This window comes from Punica granatum, chromosome 2 (genome assembly GCF_007655135.1).
Source record: "Punica granatum isolate Tunisia-2019 chromosome 2, ASM765513v2, whole genome shotgun sequence".
Taxonomy (NCBI): Eukaryota; Viridiplantae; Streptophyta; class Magnoliopsida; order Myrtales; family Lythraceae; genus Punica; species Punica granatum.
Genome location: NC_045128.1, coordinates 25,284,618 through 25,303,164, shown reverse-complemented (window position 1 = coordinate 25,303,164; position 18,547 = coordinate 25,284,618). Strand labels below are relative to the sequence as shown.

The following is an 18,547-nucleotide window of genomic DNA, read 5'->3' as shown; positions in this document are numbered from 1 at the left end:
GATCAGAAGTGACACAAGTAGCCTTCAAATCGAAGAATCGAGCCTGTTTTGGAAGCAGATCAAGGGGGAGGCTGAACATATATATCGAAGTAAAGAAAACATTGTTGCAAAGAGGGGCAAGTCATTCTAGGCCCCTGAAATCAATTCTCTCTAGTTTTACTAAGTGGAGTTCAGTTACAGCAAAAAAGTTTGATATACTTGAAGCCATGGGGTTTGATTTTTCTGAGCAAAATGTAATGTTGGAGTGTTCGACCAGGTTTGCCTCTCGCGGCAAGATTATGCCAACTGCATGGAAAGAGCAAAAGTAAAGAAAGAACTATTATAATTTATTAAAGGGGATACATGATGTGATTAACAGAACCAATTACAGTTCAGAATTCATAAAGAATACATATTATGCAAATTAACCCATGTGCTTTTAATCCGAGTTTGGTATGTAGGATCTCTACAGCGACTCGTTCCACTGTTTCTTGTATTGGTTATCGAGCCTAGGCTTTGGAAGGATTAGCATGTGGAACTTTAGGCAATGTTCTGCCAAAGATGACCAAAAATCCCTGTGAAGGACTATGATTAAGCATGCAAATAAGGTGGAGATTTACCAATTCCCATTGCTATAAGGAAGCGTTTCTGTTCAGCCAACTACCAGTTGCTAAGACATCCAATTCCTACGGATCGATGATAAGGCCACAAAAGAGGTGAGATTATTGTACTTTAGTCAATTAGATAAGGATTTTCTACCCTCTCCCAGGCGCGGGGACAACATACGCCCCACCAACGGCCGTCCGATCCCCCAAATTCTTTTCCTTCTCAGCGGCAGATCAGATGCCCTGCAGAACCACTGGAATTGACTCTTCCAGGTCCGATTCTCAAGGGATATCAAAACTCTCAAGCCCGAAAGAGATCAGTAACTAGTCCAATCACCACCATACATATCATGAAACTGTTGCAAATAATAATTTCTATAGACTAATCCAATATGCTACATTTATGAGTATCTTGCAGAATCATATTCAATTTCTGCTCAATGAATGAGATACAATTACTATTTACATCAAATTGCGATATTCCTACAAAGAATTGGCGTTTCTCAATGAATTGTTACAAAAATCCACTCCCAAGCTTGTCCGACCACCTAATGCGCGGCATTTCCTGCAAACAAGATCTTCACAGATCAACACCACCTGGGGAGGTAATATTATTTCATTTCATGAAGCAACATGAGTTCCATGATTCATCATTCGGGTTAGAAAAATATATATGGATTCAGTGATTCACTAGCGTAACCGGGTCTGGTCTTTCCTCAGACTGGAACAGCTAGTGATCCAGATTACAACAATCATTTCATAAAATCATACGGATACTTAATTTTTTCACCTTAAACAACCACGAACACTTTAGCAATTGTGACTAAGGTGAGTACCTTAAGCACAGGGACAGAGTCTCCTTGTGTGTCGATGAGAACCATCACAAGAAAGAAGTGATTGCGTTTGAGTATACAGGCAAGCTCCCGGGTTCTAGAATTTCAAGAGTGCCAACTGAATTAATGCCCGACCATATATGGACATTTTGGGACAAGGCATGAAGAAGGAAAGGAATATAGCCACCATGATAATTGTCCCATTTGCATGACAAGTTGATGCTCAAACATTACTGTTTTACTGATATGAAAGGTTTCATAACATTATCAACTTGCTCTCATGTACAGAAACATCTTATGCAATGTTCTTATTTACCGAAACATTAATTAAATAAAAAAATGCTAATCATCATTCAAGAAACATTTCTCTGGGAATAATGAAAACACACCGGAAATTCACACAAGACAAAGCAAGCGTACCAGATGTCTCGGAGCATCTTCAGCAACTTCGGCAGGTTGATCTGCTCCATCACTGGCCAAACAAGCTCCTTTACAGCTCATATATTTTTGCATACTGTTAGAAGGACAAATGCTCGTTAAGATGACCACCAATAAACTAAATCAGAGGAAGGAGGGAGGGGGAGAAAGAGAGAGAGAGAGATTACTTAAGTGGCAGTCTTATGCTCTTTTTCCATATAAAAAAAAAAGAAACAAAAAGATAGAGAAAACCTTCACCGAAAAAAAAAAGGGAACAAAAAGCTAAATGCACAATATAGAAGTACAACATACATTTCACATTGATTTAGGAGCGAAAGCTTGCTGGGAACACATGATTGCCCGACGGACTTGCAAACAGAATCACACGGCTCGCCTTGCCTGTTAGATATAAGCAACATCAGCTACATCATTAGCTAACAGAGTTACAATAATTAGCAAAGTATCAGATTTTAAGTGCTAAAAGTGAAATTACCTTCCAACAATAACATTTATACCGGCCAGGTGTGCCTCTGCAAGTTTATCACTGGCCCCTGTTTCAGTTTGATTCAAGGTACCTTCGTTAAAATTTTATTATAACTTTTCTCTCATTTTATTACACTTTTCTTTCTCTCTCTCCCCCTCTCTCTCTTTGAGATGAAAATATGCATGTATCTTTTTTTTTTCTTTTTTTTGGCCACAAAATATGCATGTACTGCTAAGGGTGCTAAGTAACACTTTGCAGGGAGAGAAATCAAGAGGGCCTTGAGCAACAGATTTAACTACTTTTAAACATTAATAATCTGCATTCCATTTTCTGGTTCAGTTCCTACTCTCTTCCATCTCCTAATTAATTGTGTGAGTTTACGAACAAATAGAAGGTCTACAGGAGACACAAGATAAGAAGCATGCAGCTTGAAATCATCCAACAATGCGTGTTTCAGGGTGTTGAGAGCCATCATCAAATATAGGATGCAAAAGGCATTTATTTCACATGAATCATATGAATCCCGATCTAGTGCCATTTCTTTTTTCCTGTATTTTTGTATTTCCCAAAGTCAATCTCTATATGCTGCAATTGTTGCAAAGTGAGGTCAGGACCATTGGATAGCTCACCTGAAGAATTTGATGGGACAGAGAAACAATGATGAAATTCGCTAATATAAGCATTTTCATGAACCTGGAATATACAAACAAATGACCAGGAATTAGGCAGCGAAAAAAGAAGAGAAGAAAGGGAAGAGAGTGATGAACATGACAAAGGAACCTCGAGGAATAGCATATAGAAGTTTTATCAGAAAATTTGCATACCACACTCTCAGAACTATGACGGCATCTCCCAGCACAGAAGTCAAAAACACTTGCATAAGTCCCTGACAGACATAATGATATAAGCAGCGAAATTGATACATGAGATCTACCAGGGGCAAAATTTGTTTGCTCAGTAGCCAAAAACCAAATAGAATACATCTAAGAGGAGAATTATAATTTATATTGATGAACAGTTACCAGCTGTAGACGGCTTGGCTATCTTCACATTCATGACTTCATCTTCATGAGTCTGGGAATCAATATAAGGCATAAATTCTCTATTTTTGAGCATAAGCATAACAGGTTGGAATGAAAACTGAAAATTAGATAGGACATACCCGTGAAGGGTCAAGGCAGCAGGAAACACAAGACTCGTAGGAATTGCAACACCGGGAGAAGAGATTGCATCCACTAAAAAGAAAAAGAAACAAAATTCACATTATCATTCCCTCAATGCCAACAAACAAGCAGAGAGTACCACCAGAAGTAGAAAAAGGAAAGGAAAAAAAAGATAACTCACTAACAAGAGAATCTCTCCCCTGTTTCTGGACAACAATGAGACAGCGGGTCCAGAGAAAATGCATCGCATACATGTCCTGCATTTCATTTGCCCATTGGAATTTCAAGAAAATATATAAGAAGTGAAACTGATCGTGCAAGGTTGCTAGCAAAAGTGCATTGCATGATAAGGGAGGCCATCATAATGGTTATCCAGAGGAGGGGAAAAAAAAAAAAAAAGGAGATACTTAACACTTACCGTTATCATCGCATAGTAAATATCTTCCCTGGACTGTGTTTCTGCATGCATGTCTCTCAAGAAAACCTGGATCTTTCCTAAAATTCCAAATTCAAAAGCACCCTCAGAATCTTGGAGCTATAATGATGGTGCGCTTTCTTTTCGAAACAGCAACCATCTTACTCAGAAAAATGTTCCCTTCCAAATTTCCAAGACCAGGAAACCAGGGAGATTAACATATTTCATGATGGTACCCGCTTTACAAATGCATCAACTAAATAAATCGCAAAGCAACCATAACCAAAACGCGATGAAAAAAATGAGATAAGTCCCATTGCTAGTCAAGAATCACGAGTATTTTCTAAGTAAAGATTCTACACCGTGATAAAGTTGTAGCCGCTGACATTCCATTTGAAAATGGTTCATCAGTTTGATTTAAAATCAGAATCTACTGGTTTGGCATGAAACAAAATTTAAAAATTGTTCATTGCAAACTCATCGAGTTGACCCGATTGACGAAACATTTGAAACATCAGCCCAACGAAAAGAATTCACGATCGAAGACACTACGAATGAGTTCATATCATTAAATGCATGTTCAGTGAAAGAATCCATATATCTCCCAACCCAAAGAAAGCAATACTGCAATCAAGATTCAGGGAATTCCCGAGGTAACAGACGGAATTCACAACTATAAGAAGAGCCAAAGGTATTGACCTCAATCCCAATCCACAAAATGCTCAAAAGGGTCGACAGGGGAATTGAAAAAAGATGTTTTTGAGACGAGATTCGTGGAGATCAACAACGGACGGCATCAAAAGGAACGGATTATAATTCAGTTCTTGAAAGTTGAGATGATGATATATATACCTGATTGCTGAAATTCTTGAGATGAACTGGAGAACAAGTAGAAGCAAGAAAAGGCCGCAGCACGGATTCGATGAAGCTTTCCTCATTTGTGTCGTCGTTCCCATAATTAAGCAAGCACGAGAGCAGAGAACAGAGAGCTGGATTCTCTCTCCCTCCCTCACTCTTTCTCCCCCCCCCCCCCCCAAACAACAAAGTCCGAGTTTACTGTTTGTCGGGTGGGCAAAACGGGTCGGGATTTGGGCCTGGGCCTTGAAAACGTCTTTGGGCCTTCCAAGGTTGACTTTTTACGCTTTTTTTTTTTTTTGCACCTCGAAAGGGAGAGCATGATTTATTTTACTTTACTTTTATTTTAAACTAGCAATTGTTTCCGCGCGTTGTGCAGGGGTCTGTTTTGGTTACTTCCAGTTAAAATTTGATGACTTAGTTGTATAGTGTACATTTTATTCTTTATAGGATATGATTGAAATATTGTAGTTAAATAAATTAGTCATTATTGTTGTGCAATGAGAAAGTGTAAATTTAATTGTTTTGTTTTCTATTGGTGGATACATATAAATGAAATAATGTTAGATGGAATTGATTTCTAAATCTTGCAAATTTTGCAAACATAAAAGACGTTGTTAAATTGGAAAATATTTTCTATTAAACTGCAATGTAAGCAGAAGTCGAAGTTTGAGGCGGAGGATATGTTTCATGAATAAGTGGATATGATTTTATATATAAATAAATGAGTTCAGTTATTTACATTATCATTTATTTATTATTTTAGTAAGAAGAGTAATAATGAAATAATTAATTATTGATAAAAAAAATGAAATAATTAATTAATTATTTTTGACGTAGGCTGTTGCAGCTTCTTATAGATTAATAAATTTTGTAAGTGGATTTGTTTAGATACAAATGATTTTTAAAGTTTAGATGATTGAAAATATAAAGAGGCCTTGTTCAATTAGAATAAATATTTTCTATCAAAGTGCAATGTAAGCACAAGTTGGAGGCAAGTGCGCAGAAATATGTTTCATGAATAATTAGATACAAATTTATATATGAATAAATAACTACTATTGATTTATTAATTGAGTAAAAAGATAATAATTAATTAATTAATCAATACATATAATATATAAAAGGGATGGGTAAGAAGGTATTGGAAACAAATTTATTATAACGGTTAATTGTAATGACAATCGTTCTGAAATTACTTTTTGATATTTGGATATATAAATATCTCTATCTATCTATCAATGGTGCTTAAGTTTCTACTTGAATGAGGTCTTCTTTTAATCTTTTGGCATGTTGAGTTCCTCGCCAGGCGTGGACATGATCTGATTTGATGTTTTTGGGCTAGCATTCTCTGGTTCCTGATCAATCTCTAACCTTTCCCCCTTTTTTGTTGTGGAGTTGTGAGTCCGAGGAACCTCGTTTGGGTGCCTCTTCGTCCTCCTGGTGAAGTGATCTTTGATCTTCATCTTTTGATTGGGATTCATCTCGGAAAGAGTTCTGTGAAATGTGAATTGTGAGGAACATTCTACTGTAGTAAAATTATGAGAACTAAGAAATGAGAAAATTATTGAATAAGTGGTTGTGATGACCTGTTGATGCATCTTTTCTTGATGTTGTTCTTCTAGAAACGCATTCAGGATGAAGGTCTTCGTGATGGTGTAGTTCTACCAGCCTTCCTTGAGATTGTTGTCATTCGACTCGATTTTGAAAATGAGAGTCATGCCGCAACAGATTTCGAAGCAGTTGAGGTATCTTTTGACAATCACCATTTTGAATGGTTAATAACTCCGAAACTGTTGTGTTAGGCAGATTTTGAGCATCCTTATCGAACATGGTGAAAGTTTCCAATCCAGTAGCATCGAATACTTTCAAATGTATCTTAAATCTGTAGAGAATTTATTTTTTTAAGATTAGAATTTACCTTGCAGTGGGTAACTTTGAATTCATTCTGCATGCATTGCAATTGTAATGGTCACCATCTTTTGCAAGCTTCTTCATACAAACTTCACATGCGATATAGCACCATGTGCAATTGTCGTCTATTCTATCCATTGTTGCTCGGACAGTAAAGATGTTTTTCTACAATTTTTTAGGTAAATTTGTGAGCAGAATGTTGTTGAGTAAATTTATGCTAATAATGCATAAAATATAGAACATGATCAGGGTATTCCCATTGCATTTGTGATATGTCTTGTATGAACCTTTTGTTTTTGATCATTCTGGACTCTATATCAACTTCTGTTTGATTTTGAGAGTGGATTTCGTGAACAAGGGTCCCGTCTCTTCCATGCCTAATGTTATAATTAATTTTTGTTAGGCCTTTGAAGATGTTGTAAAATACCACTGGGTCTATAAGCGATTGGGTTCATCTGCAATTCAAGACCTCGAGCTGATTGGTTATGGTACCCAATCACTTATAAACCAATGGAATTCTCTTTAGTTTTTCCATGTAGGACATTATGTCTCAACACCCGCCCTCACGTGCAACATATGGTCTATTTCTACTTACACATTGTCACATGCCCGTAAACACCCGCCCTCAATAACTGATCTTGAGTCAGGCTCATCTTTCGTGCTCGAGCGAAGTGAGACTAATATGAGGCGCTCTTTTGACTGCTTTCGATATTGGGTCGGCATAGTGTGAGCCCACGTAGGCACGCGAAAGCGTAACCCGCTTTGATACTATGTAAAATACCACTGGGCTTATAAGCGATTGGGCCCATCTCCAACCCAAAAACTCGAGCTGATTGGTTGTGGTACCCAATCACTTATAAATCCATGGAATTCTCTTTCGTTTTTTAGTGTGAGACATTATGTCTCAACAGATGTAAAGTTGTTTTTTGTTATGTAAAATGATAATCTTTACCTGTGGAGTAAGTCAACTGCCTCTAGGATTTGTAGATTGATTTAAACTTTTGTGCTTGTCGTTGAACTGAGGGTGAATTCATCTGCAATAGGGACAGAATGTTAGGAGAAAATTTGTACATGAAGATAAATGACCTATTTAGGAAATAAATTTGAATTTGTCTTAACGTAGAACACAAATGAAGCTTACCTCTAAATTTTTTTACCAAAACAGAAGGAACCGAGGAAGTCGAAGATATGGAAGAAGGAGGGGTAGAAGCTGAGGCCACCCCTGCAGTAGAGTAAGTACAAAAGTAAGAGTAGAACATGGAAGGTATAACATATTAGGATGAAGAAACTGTAACTGTTATGCATATGAAAAATCGGTCCAATTTACCTGAATGGCGGAAGAATGAAGAACTCCTCTTCAAACTTAGTATTTCTTCCTTAGAATCCTCGCTTGGCAGTATTGGGCAACCCTACCGGGACATTGGTATTCATTTTCTGAAAATGTAAACCAGGTCAGGTAAGCGGCAGAGTATAAGCAATAGCAGTAACAAATACTAACAAATTTCAGTATGAGGATGTAAAATATATGCATTCAATCATACCAAGTTGTTCAATCATCTTCTGCAGCTTAATGGACTGTGTGCTTTCATTATCCCTTTGTGAAATTAGTTTTAATCGTCTCTTCAATCTAACTATCTTGCACGACAGTTTATAGGAAGAACTATTAGTATTACTTACACCAAAAATAGAGCAAGCAGGGGAAGGGGATGGTTCGGCATAAGAGGGAGGAGAAGCGAAGGCCATCACTGTGGTGGAGGAAGCATAACAGTAAGAGGACAACGTGAAAGGTATAAGCTGAGATCAAATTCTTATACAACAAATATGAAGAACAACAACGGATATTAGACAAAAAAAAAATCATCTTTCTAAAATATGATGAATGTACCTTCACATTATTTTGCTTTTCAAAGTTTTCCAACCTTTGAGTTGTCTTTTGCCTTCGTCTTTCCATCCACATCGTCAGATTCAGAACCCGAGTGGGAGGACGACTCTTTGAAGAGTCATCTTCCTTGTCACTCCAAGGCATTGCTCTTTTCATGCTCGAATAACTGACCCTGAAAATAGCAAAATAATTACATAAGACCAATCTCTGAGGCATAACATAATTTTTATGTAGAGCGGTAGAATCACATTAATTTGTTAGGTTAGTTGTCCCTAAACGTTCTTTCGAACCTTCTATAGAATTTGGCTTACACGGTACAACCAAAACAACATATGATAAATGTGGGAAAGAGGAATTGATTGTTCACTTCAGCGTATCTTTTGAATACAGTGGATTCTAAATAGTCACTCCATAGATAAGTCGGTAATTGAAGTTAACAGGAAAGATCAAGCTTCTTCGAACAACGGCTTTCATTCGAGCACCGACTTTCATCTATCTTGTAGAGCCCCACTTGATATAGAAGCGCATAAGCATCTATCTTGTAGAACTTACGTCATTTGCCGAATCAATATATAATGCAGTTAATTACTGAGCTGGAGAACGTAAATTGACAATCTTTAACCATGTCATTAAAAATTTAGCAGAAGGCTTATAGGACTCTCCATCATTGTTGTGTTAGTTGTGACACTTTCAAGAAAATATGCATATTCTGGGTTCGAGAAATTGCAAATCACTCACAACAATATATGATATATAAAATAGATCTATATCCAACATAGGGAAAACTGTTGAACCTGTGCGAAGCCTTCAATGGTAACACGAGAACCTGTAGCTTTGTGCAATATATTTAATGGCAACAACAATCTGATTTGTCGGACAGAGATGGAGCAATACATAAGATCTGTGCAGTCTTTAATGGCAACTAAAGGATCTCTGCGAGTAAATGATAGGAGCTCCGAGAAAGGGAGGGCCTATACCAACCACCGATTGGAGCTGTCGAAGTTCTTCAATGGCAACAACTGAGAGGTCAGCAAATTCTTCAATGATAGAGAGGAACAGCTTGAGGACCCTTCGAAGAGAACATCCATGGAGGAATTTGCAGCTAGATCGAAGCATACTGGGGGTTTGTTTGGGAGACGAAGAGTATGGAAGAGGAAGATGGAAAGACTTTAGGGGGAACCAACGGTACAGAGAAGGGGAAAAGTTTTTCTTTTTTAAAGGAAATATAGGTGGCGCAACTGAGGAGGCAACATTTCTGGAGCAACTGAGGAGGCAACTTTTCTAGAGCTGAGGTTTTTCGTATGGGTTAATCGACTAATGATGTTGAAGCAAGAGCTGAAGTTTTCAAACGGGGTTGTAGATTCCGCGCTTCAACTTTTATATATTATATATTGACCAGATTAACTCGCTCGCGCATTGCACGAATCTAAAATATTAAGATAATAATGTTTAGATCCTTGCTTTTATTAATGTTACATCGTAAAAAATCATACTATCTTATAATTATTAAATAAGTGGATAGGATATAATAATTTGTTACAAAATTTTAATGTATTTAATGAGAATATAAATGAATATTAATACATCCAATTTAGTAAATATATATGAAAAATTAAAAGATAATTTTGTATTAAAAAGTTTCTTATAAAAGATTGGGAATTTTAAAATTTTGAAAATAAAGGATAATTCAAATAAAATTGGAAAAATTTAATATTTGTTTTCTTTATATGTGTCCAATTCAATAGGACTGATCTAATGATAAATAGACTGACTCTTTTTAGAAAGTCTCAAATTCAAACAGCCCCAAAAGTTATGTAGGAGAATACTTCCTATCGAATCACTTGTATGGCTCGTGTCACTGTACTATTATTTGTCTCATAGATTTACAGTGTTCACTTCAATTGTGATTTTAAGTTAGTTTATATAAATAAAGATATGAATATAGATATTAGTAGTAGATTATAAGAAAAATAGAGAATGTAGTAAAAAATATCATAGGGATTTTTTACAATAAAATCACAATTTGGATTTTTGAAAACTAATTAACTGCAAAGAAAAACTACGAAGTCAGCCACCATGAAATACTTATTGCAATATTATTATTTTCTTTAAGATGTTCAAACATTTTGCTAATAAATTTCCTAGCAATATCATCCCATATGTACAAATTTCATTGATATGCATCTCCTAATCTCTCTTCACCTTTTGATGGTTCAACCCTTATTCCTCTTGACTAAGATTTCATGTTCGAGTATTATAAATTGAAAAAAAAAATTCACTCTTAAAGAACTTCATCTCTTAGTGAACCAACATTGCTCATATTGTATTAGTCGAGATCCTTTGAACTTTCGGATGTTGGCATAGGAAAAATCTCGAGTCCACCTCCAACCGATTTTGGAGCATTCGTTCTCATTGCTCGGATTTCTGATTCTCGAGTTCTTGGTGGCTATAGAAAGCTTATACATAGTACTACTACGTAAGATCAAGTTTCAAGAGAAAAAAAAAACTCGATTTTCCACCTAATTTCTTCTGAGAGAAAATACCAACTGATTATTGTACTAGTTTCACTCTCCTCACGATCATCATGATAATTCTCGACGACACAGCGGGCAAATACGACTCCTATCCAGCCAATTGAAGATGCATGAGTCGTGAAATAAGTGATCACATGGCATACTTATCAATCTCTTCTCATCATCGCCCTGCGATAGATCTTCCAAACAGATAGCACAGGTTCCGACATCTGCGACCTTTGGATCGCTGAAGCTCATTTCCTTCAACTTCTGTAAGGCTTCCCTAGATGCACCACAAGGTTCATCTTGCAATAACATTCCCAAGTCCGGTGCTTGACGAACCACCACAACTTTGGTGATCTCTACAACGGCTATCACGGAGAACACCTTCATGTACCCCCCAACCGTATTGTAGACGTGCGATGAGATACCTTGAGCAATGTCCTGTATGAAGACAAGGTCCACATTCAGGTCAGCGAGTGTAACCTCTACAGAGGTCTGCAAGAGTCTGGGACGGCGGAGGAATGTGAGCGGCACGGGGGCAACGACACGGGGCAAAGTGTGGTCCTCGATGTACTCCGCAATATCGATTACAAGGCCATGGGCATCTTGCGTGATGACTTGACGTTTCCGCAGCAGGGAAACATCAAGAATGCCCTCCAGCGGGTAGGCATAGGAGGGAGTAGTTGTGCCCCACATCTCGAACTTCATGATCTTACCAAGTGGAACGTAATGAGAGTCCCCGCCCAGCGCCATTGCACGCCGCACAACAATATCCGGATGGCCTGATGACTTAGCAATTTGACAATGACTATGAAGCTAGGAACTATAAAGAGCGCAGAGTGAATTTGTAAGTGGAACGGGCTTAAATAAGCATCAAATAGATAGAGATTTTCCAATTGTTAGGGACAATAATATCGACAGTATCTATCTTTATTAGTTCAATCAGAATTAGGAGAAGAAAAAAGATGTGATATGTTATTTGAAATAATCTACTTTGATTATTCGTTCTTGCAGTGTCAAATTTGTAATCCTCTTTTTTTTTTTTTTATGAAATAATGTAATCCAGCAGGATATAGTGATATGGATGCTCTTTACCTGTGCTGCTCAAACTAATAACCGTATCACTTAAACTTTCTCAATTTTTTTTAATTTTTATAAATAATAATAAATCTTAGGATATTTTAGTTTTCATTTTGATTTTTAGAAAATTATTATTATTTATTTAATAATTCTAAAATTTTAAACAAATATTTAAAAATTTTAGTTATCAACGAAATATTTTTGGAATATTTATTAAGTATAATAAGCATAAGATTTTGAAAATTTTTGAAGATTTTTTTGAAAGTTATAGTTTTCAGACTTTGACTTATAGTTTTTGATATGTTAAAGATTATTTTCCAGAAAAAAAATTGTATGTATTTATTTATTTGTATTTAATTTTAATTTTATTTACTTTTTAGTAATCGCATTTTCTTACCCCATTATACTGGACCTTTGCAGTTGCCGTTGCCGAAATACATAAGCCCTCATCAATCTATCCAACAGTCTCCTCCCATCTCTCTCTCTCTCTCTGTAATGTCCGCCGGCAGCAAGCACCACCACGTCCTCCGCCTCGTCCTCTCGTGCCGGAAGATCACGGCGGAGGTGACGAACCCCGTCGACTCCTCCATCATCGCCATGGCCTCCTCCACCGAGCAGGAGTTCCTAGCCCGCACCCGCGCCAAGCTCGGCCGCTTCCCCCGCCCCCGTCCGGGCACCGGCGGCCTCTGGGACGCCAACGTCGCCTCCCGGGTCGGCGAGAAGCTGGGGTTCCGCCTGCGCGAGATCGGCGTCACCGGTGTCGGGATCGACCTCGCGGAGGAGCTCTCCCGGCCGATCCGGCACCGCCAGATGGTGTTGCCCCTGTTCGACTCGGTCCGCCGCGCGGGCGTAGATGTCGATGGGGCTGAGAAGCTGGGCAAGATGAGGTTCTCGAATCAGACGGTGGACTCCATTGGACGGTCCTGATTGGATGATCTGTTTCGGTGCATAATTTTTCTCCCTGCGAGTGTGACACAGTAGGAGATGAGAGAGAGACGGAAAGAATTATGTAATTCCTTTTGACTTGGAGAAGTACGATTCCAATTTTGGATTGTTTGTTTGTTATCAATTATCATTTATTTGTTTGATAATAGCAAGTAGAAAACATTTTTCTTTTTTGGGTTTCTGTGGTAAACCTTCTTTCTGTTTTGCCCTTTTTAATGTTGACACAAACTATATGTAATGCTGTGCGAAAAAACCTCGATAATTGATCTGCCGTGCAAAAAATGGTTACTTAGCGAACCGAAAAATCAAATTAATCAATTTTTCCGAAAATATTAGGTTTGAGATTTCAAAAGAAAAACAGTTTTTAAAATTAAAAAGAACTATAATTAATCGTCTCATCCCAAATGTGTATGCTTATAAAATTATTATGATATATTATCAATTTATATTATACTAGGCTTTTATTCGTGTATTACACTAGTTCATTTTAATATATTTTTATATTCTTTCATATATTGTTATTTTTATTTTGAAAGACCAATTTTTTGTTAAGATCGATAAGATTTTAAATTATCATATTAATTACAAGTTCTAAACAATAATTCCATAATCTTTTATTAAAATTAGAGTAAGTTAGTTAATCTAAGAATAATTTTGCAACTAATCGTCTTATTTAATATGTATAATATACTTAGTTAATTATTAATTCAAAATTGTCACATGTACATTAATTTAGAAATTACAATACAAAAATTAATATTTACCAACTTCATTTTGAGAACAATTTTTGACATCGTGCTATAATATAATACACTCAAATATGTATAAATTTTTGTATTTGCCAATCTATTTATTATATGTTTAAGTTTTTTTCTTTTCTAAAATTGAAAATTAATTTTTTTAATTTTGAATTGCACAACTGAAGAGCATTTATTCTCAAGTGAATTTTACTTATATATAAATTTCTTAATCTTTTATTAAAAGTAGAGTAAGATAATTTAATAATAATTTTACAACTAATCATCTTATTTAATATGTATATTATACTTAAGTTAATTATTAATTCAAATTTATCACATGTACTTTAATTTAGAAATTACAATACAAAAGTTAATATTTACTAACTTCGTTTTGAAAACAATTTTTGACATTGTGCTATAATATGATATACTCAAATACGTATAATTTTTTGTAATTGCCAATCTATTTATTATATCTTTAAGTGTTTTTTATTTTCTAGAATTGAAAATCAATTCTTTTATTTTAAATTGAGCAACTGAAGAGCATTTATTCTCAAGCGATTTTTACTTATATATAGATTTCACAATCTTTTATAAAATTAGAATAAGTTAAATAATTTAATAATAATTTTGCAACTAATTTTTTTTAATATGTATAATATACTTAAGTTAATTACTAATTCAAATTTATTACATGTACGCTAATTTAGAAATTACAATAAAAAATTAATACTTACTAACTTTGTTTTGAAAACAGTTCTTGACGTCGTGCTAAAATATAATATTTGTTGCACTATAAATGTTTGTATGTGCAATATGTTTGTTATATCTTAAGTGTTTTTTAAATTCTAAAATTGAAAATTAATTTTTTTTTTCTACTTTCAATTGCACAACTGGAGCATTTATTGCTCCTGAAGTGAATTTTACTTATATCTATACTACTGCAAATTGGAGAAGCAAGTTTTCGTCAATCATTCACTTTCCTTATTTGCCTTTTCTTTCCTCTATTGTCAAAGCATTGTAAGGAAATTGCAGAACATGGATAAAATGGTAATCAAGATGCCACTGACACCACGTTTAGCTTCTCCCTCCACTGCCTTTGATGGTTTAAAAAATTCCTCCCTATAACTGACCAGTATCCTCAGTTTTTTTATTTGTTGTGAAAGATGTTAAATTCGAGAAATTTAGAGCGAGAAGAAAGAATAATGAACACCGAGATATACGTATAAAACCCTTTGAGTAAGCGAAACGTTCACGGACAAAGTAGGAGATTACACTAGATCGATAAATCAAAGATTACAACCTCGAGATCACACTCGTGTTTTCAGTACCCATTACAAAACCTAAGCCTGAGAAAAGCCTCACAATCCTCTCAATTCTCACCACTCTCTCACTCTATGAAATGCTAGAGACTCTAAGAGAATAACCTGAGAACTTTTCAAAAGGATTACACGCAATTTCTCGATCTCACACCCAACATCGACTTACAAGGCTCATTCCGTATTTATAGATTCAAGACCCAAAATATTCTCTAAAATAGATCCAAAATATCCCTAAACCACCTAGGAAAACTCCTCCATTGAATAGATTTTGAGTTACAATGAATCGCACCAAACGGAAACTAAATCGCGAGATATTCTCTCTCGGCCAAATTTGCCATGGCACATTACTGTGCTCGCATGGCATACTTTGTTGATCGCTTCTGTAGTTCGTGCCGTGGCACATTGGCATTTTCACCATGGCACGATATGTTGATTGCTTCCTTTTCTTCAATCGAACTTCGTTATCGTTTTTGAGTTTTCGGGTCTTTGGATTTCTACTGAATACGAGACATACCTCAACAAATCTCCACCTATGCTCGTATTCGACAAAGTTCACATCGATTCAGACTCAACCTTCTCTGTCACAACCCTTCATGGGCTCCACCTCATTTTGTGTGATCACTCAAGTCCAAGCTACCCTTGGACTCCTCTGAAGTGTCGAGCTTCCTCAGCTTCAATATGGTGCACCCTTTGAAGTTGACCTTTCGACAAGTCGTATTCCTAACTTCCGCATCACATGAGACCACTAACTCCGCAAGCCCGCAACATCCCCATGGTCTCAACTGCTACTTCTGCCTGTCTTATGCTTGTAAGCTATTCCACTTGTCATCGACATGTACTCTCGATCTGCTTGACTAAAGCAGAAACATCAAAAGCCACATTACTGATAAGTAAGGTTTTCAGTATCGCAATTCTACCTAAAATCGGTCGAGGATCGTAGAATCGTGAATCGTAAGATTCTACCTGTAATTAAAAAAATAGCATATATATATATATATGTAACATACTTTCCTGAGCACAATTTTAGTACAATTACATCAGCAATTCCATCAGCATTATTACATACAGGGCAATTTCATCGGCACAATTACAGTGCAATTCCAATTTCCATGCAAAAAACAATTTCAGTAGTGGCCACTGGAAGTCTGGAACCATCAAGATTCACGATTACCCATAAACAGAAATCACCTGTTATCAATTGATAGTATCAATCAGAAATCAATTTGATACAAGTTCAAGAAAGTTGTTTTTTAGAGATTAGAAGCAAGAAATTCAGAAATCAATTAGAAGTAAGAAATTCACACACCGTGGAGAATCTCGTTGCTGTGACTCACACCGTGTGAGGAGGCCGTAGACTGTCGGGGGGGTCAAGCCGTCGAGGAAGGTGATTTCGCGATTCGGAATCCGGAATCGCAGAATCGGCCCGATTTCGCGATTCCACGATTCAACTCCCGATTCACATGCGATTCTATATTTTCCGACTCAACCTCCTGACTCGGAATCACATGCCCCTCCTTGAATCGTACAATTCTACGATTCGAATCACGATTCTGAAAAAACCATGCTGATAAGGAATTTTAAGACTTTACCACGCGTGTACAACCTGCGCTTTTCCACCTTACCAGTCCCGAGCAGGTTACCGCCATCCCTAAATGACTCCAAGTACTTTTCTTCAGGAGTTGAACACTCGAATGTTGTCGTTGAAGCCGTAGAACATACAAGCTCTTCTGCAATAGTCATTTCATCACCATGAGAGCGCCATTCGAGATTCTTATGGCTCTGCCTTGGCACCTATACTTATAGCTAAGCTTATCGAGTGTACTCAATGAGATTAGATTTTTTTTTAACCCAAGGACATGCCTAACATCCGCCAATTATATCTTACTACCAGTATGCAACTTGATATGCACTTCATCCATCCCGACAAGATCACACATGTCACCATTAGCTAAATGGAGTTTCCCACCTTCTATGGACCAATAAGTAGAAAATAATCCTCTATCATGGAAAACATGGAAAGTGTAACCCGAATTAAAAATCCACGATATTCATGACATGCCAGATGTAATGAGAATCTTGGCACTTGCATTCCTAACACATGTTTCTATCAAAATATCTCATTCCTCATACCTTTCCTCCGCCACTACCGCATTCCCCGAGAGCTCAAAGCTCCCATTGCTTGCCTCTTCGCCTTGGACAATCCCTCTTGAGATGGCCTTCCTCGTTGCAATTCCAGCAAATCGGCTTTCTACCCCTTGACTTACTCCTACAATGAGACCCATTCTCGCTCAATCTACCCCTTGCTACCGGGCCTTCACTGTTGCCTCTATGATACTCCATCACCTTCTTCTGTAACTCCTTCAAGTTCAACAATACCTTGACATCTTCTTAGGTGATGCTTGTCATACCATATAGCATGGTATCTACAAAACTCTAGTATGCCTTTGCGTTTGCAAGATCCATAACAATCTGATTAAAGAGGTCCATGTGATCACCTATGGAGGTCCCCATACTCATCTTCAACTAGTACAATCGTTGCTTCAAGTACAACTTGTTCGTCAAAGACTTCTGCTGATATAGCGATTCTAGCTTCGCCCATACTTTCGGTGCCAAGTCCTGATCGCATACCTCCCGTACAATTTTATTCGATAGGCTCAACTGGATGTCACTTAGAACCTTCGATATCACCGTCTTCCTCTCGTCGGTGATAGGACTTCGTGCAGCTTTTTCTACCTTTCTAATGCCCCCTTAAGGCCGTGTTACACCAAGAAAGCCTTCATTTTGATCTTTCATAGCCCAAAGTCATTCGATCCGTCAAACTTTTCCACCTCAAACTTTGCTCCCGACATCTTCATCCGCTCCAAGACCGTAGCTCTAATACCAATTTGTTGTTGAAGATGCCGAATTCGAGGAATTTAGAACAAGAAAAAAGAACAATGAACACCGGAATATACATGGGAAAACACTCTAAGTTAGGGAAACATTCATGAATAAAGCAAGAGATTCCACTAGATCAATAAATCGAATATTACAACCTCGAGATTACACTTGTGTTTCCTAGTATCCTTTACAAGACCCAAGCCCGAAAAGAGCCTCACAATCTTCTCAATTCTCACTGTTCTCTCACTCTATGATACCCTAGAGACTCCAAGAGAATAACTCGTGAACTTCCCAAGGATTACACGTGATTTCTCGATCTCATATTTGACATCGACTTATAAGGCTCATCCCTTATTTATAGATTCACGACCCAAAACATCCTCTAAAACAAATTTAGATGATTTTAGTGTACTTTATTTTTTTTTCTATAAAATTGATACAATATGTGAAATAAATTTATTAATACGATAACACATAATATAAACTGGTCTAACCATGTCTAAACGGATTACAATAA

The 18,547-nt window shown here is 36.8% G+C and overlaps 3 protein-coding genes and 1 long non-coding RNA gene across 10 annotated transcripts; 1 reads left to right on the top strand and 3 right to left on the bottom strand.

Moving 5' to 3' along the window:
* Nucleotides 1-930: 930 nt before the first annotated feature.
* LOC116194194 lies at nt 931-4,931 on the bottom strand. Its single transcript, XM_031522943.1, has 12 exons — nt 4,749-4,931; nt 3,900-3,976; nt 3,663-3,738; nt 3,481-3,553; nt 3,341-3,392; nt 3,143-3,204; nt 2,948-3,011; nt 2,328-2,385; nt 2,147-2,233; nt 1,838-1,931; nt 1,421-1,514; nt 931-1,149 (listed from the first exon to the last, which is right to left on the bottom strand). Exons 1-11 carry the CDS (start codon nt 4,850-4,852, stop codon nt 1,422-1,424), a joined length of 840 nt encoding a protein of 279 aa, XP_031378803.1. The 5' UTR covers nt 4,853-4,931; the 3' UTR covers nt 931-1,149; nt 1,421.
* A 971-nt stretch (nt 4,932-5,902) lies between these two features.
* LOC116195236 lies at nt 5,903-9,840 on the bottom strand. 3 transcript variants are annotated; one of them, XR_004154603.1, is made up of 9 exons: nt 9,342-9,840; nt 8,551-8,719; nt 8,343-8,410; nt 7,993-8,099; nt 7,807-7,887; nt 7,618-7,699; nt 6,673-6,830; nt 6,341-6,544; nt 5,903-6,248 (listed from the first exon to the last, which is right to left on the bottom strand). It is a non-coding gene; the product is annotated as an uncharacterized LOC116195236 (long non-coding RNA). The 3 variants fall into 3 exon arrangements; XR_004154605.1 differs by lacking the exon at nt 8,343-8,410 and adding an exon at nt 8,207-8,296; XR_004154604.1 differs by having other exon boundaries at nt 9,525-9,840.
* Nucleotides 9,841-10,849: 1,009 nt separating this feature from the next.
* On the bottom strand, nt 10,850-12,686 carry LOC116193609 (E3 ubiquitin-protein ligase SDIR1-like). 5 transcript variants are annotated; one of them, XM_031522349.1, is made up of 2 exons: nt 12,556-12,686; nt 10,850-11,886 (listed from the first exon to the last, which is right to left on the bottom strand). In XM_031522349.1, exon 2 carries the CDS (start codon nt 11,814-11,816, stop codon nt 11,130-11,132), a length of 687 nt encoding a protein of 228 aa, XP_031378209.1. In that variant the 5' UTR covers nt 11,817-11,886; nt 12,556-12,686; the 3' UTR covers nt 10,850-11,129. The 5 variants fall into 5 exon arrangements, with proteins under 5 accessions (XP_031378209.1, XP_031378208.1, XP_031378207.1 ...); XM_031522348.1 differs by having other exon boundaries at nt 12,541-12,678; XM_031522347.1 differs by having other exon boundaries at nt 10,850-11,845; nt 12,556-12,672.
* LOC116193610 lies at nt 12,609-13,261 on the top strand. The gene has a single exon (XM_031522352.1). The coding sequence runs from the start codon at nt 12,639-12,641 to the stop codon at nt 13,068-13,070; it is 432 nt and encodes a 143-aa protein (XP_031378212.1). The 5' UTR covers nt 12,609-12,638; the 3' UTR covers nt 13,071-13,261.
* The last annotated feature ends 5,286 nt before the right edge of the window (nt 13,262-18,547 follow it).

Coding starts and splice junctions, on each gene's coding strand:
- LOC116194194 (XM_031522943.1), bottom strand. CDS start 4,852: ATGGGAACGACGACACAAATGAGGAAAGCTTCATCGAATCCGTGCTGC. Junction 3,012..3,142: donor GTCATAGTTCTGAGAGTGTG/GTATGCAAATTT, acceptor TGTATATTCCAG/GTTCATGAAAATGCTTATAT. Junction 1,932..2,146: donor CTCCTAAATCAATGTGAAAT/GTATGTTGTACT, acceptor TCCTTCTAACAG/TATGCAAAAATATATGAGCT.
- LOC116193609 (XM_031522347.1), bottom strand. CDS start 12,583: ATGTATTTCGGCAACGGCAACTGCAAAG. Junction 11,846..12,555: donor CGGCAACGGCAACTGCAAAG/GTCCAGTATAAT, acceptor CTAAGTCATCAG/GCCATCCGGATATTGTTGTG.
- LOC116193610 (XM_031522352.1), top strand. CDS start 12,639: ATGTCCGCCGGCAGCAAGCACCACCACGTCCTCCGCCTCGTCCTCTCG.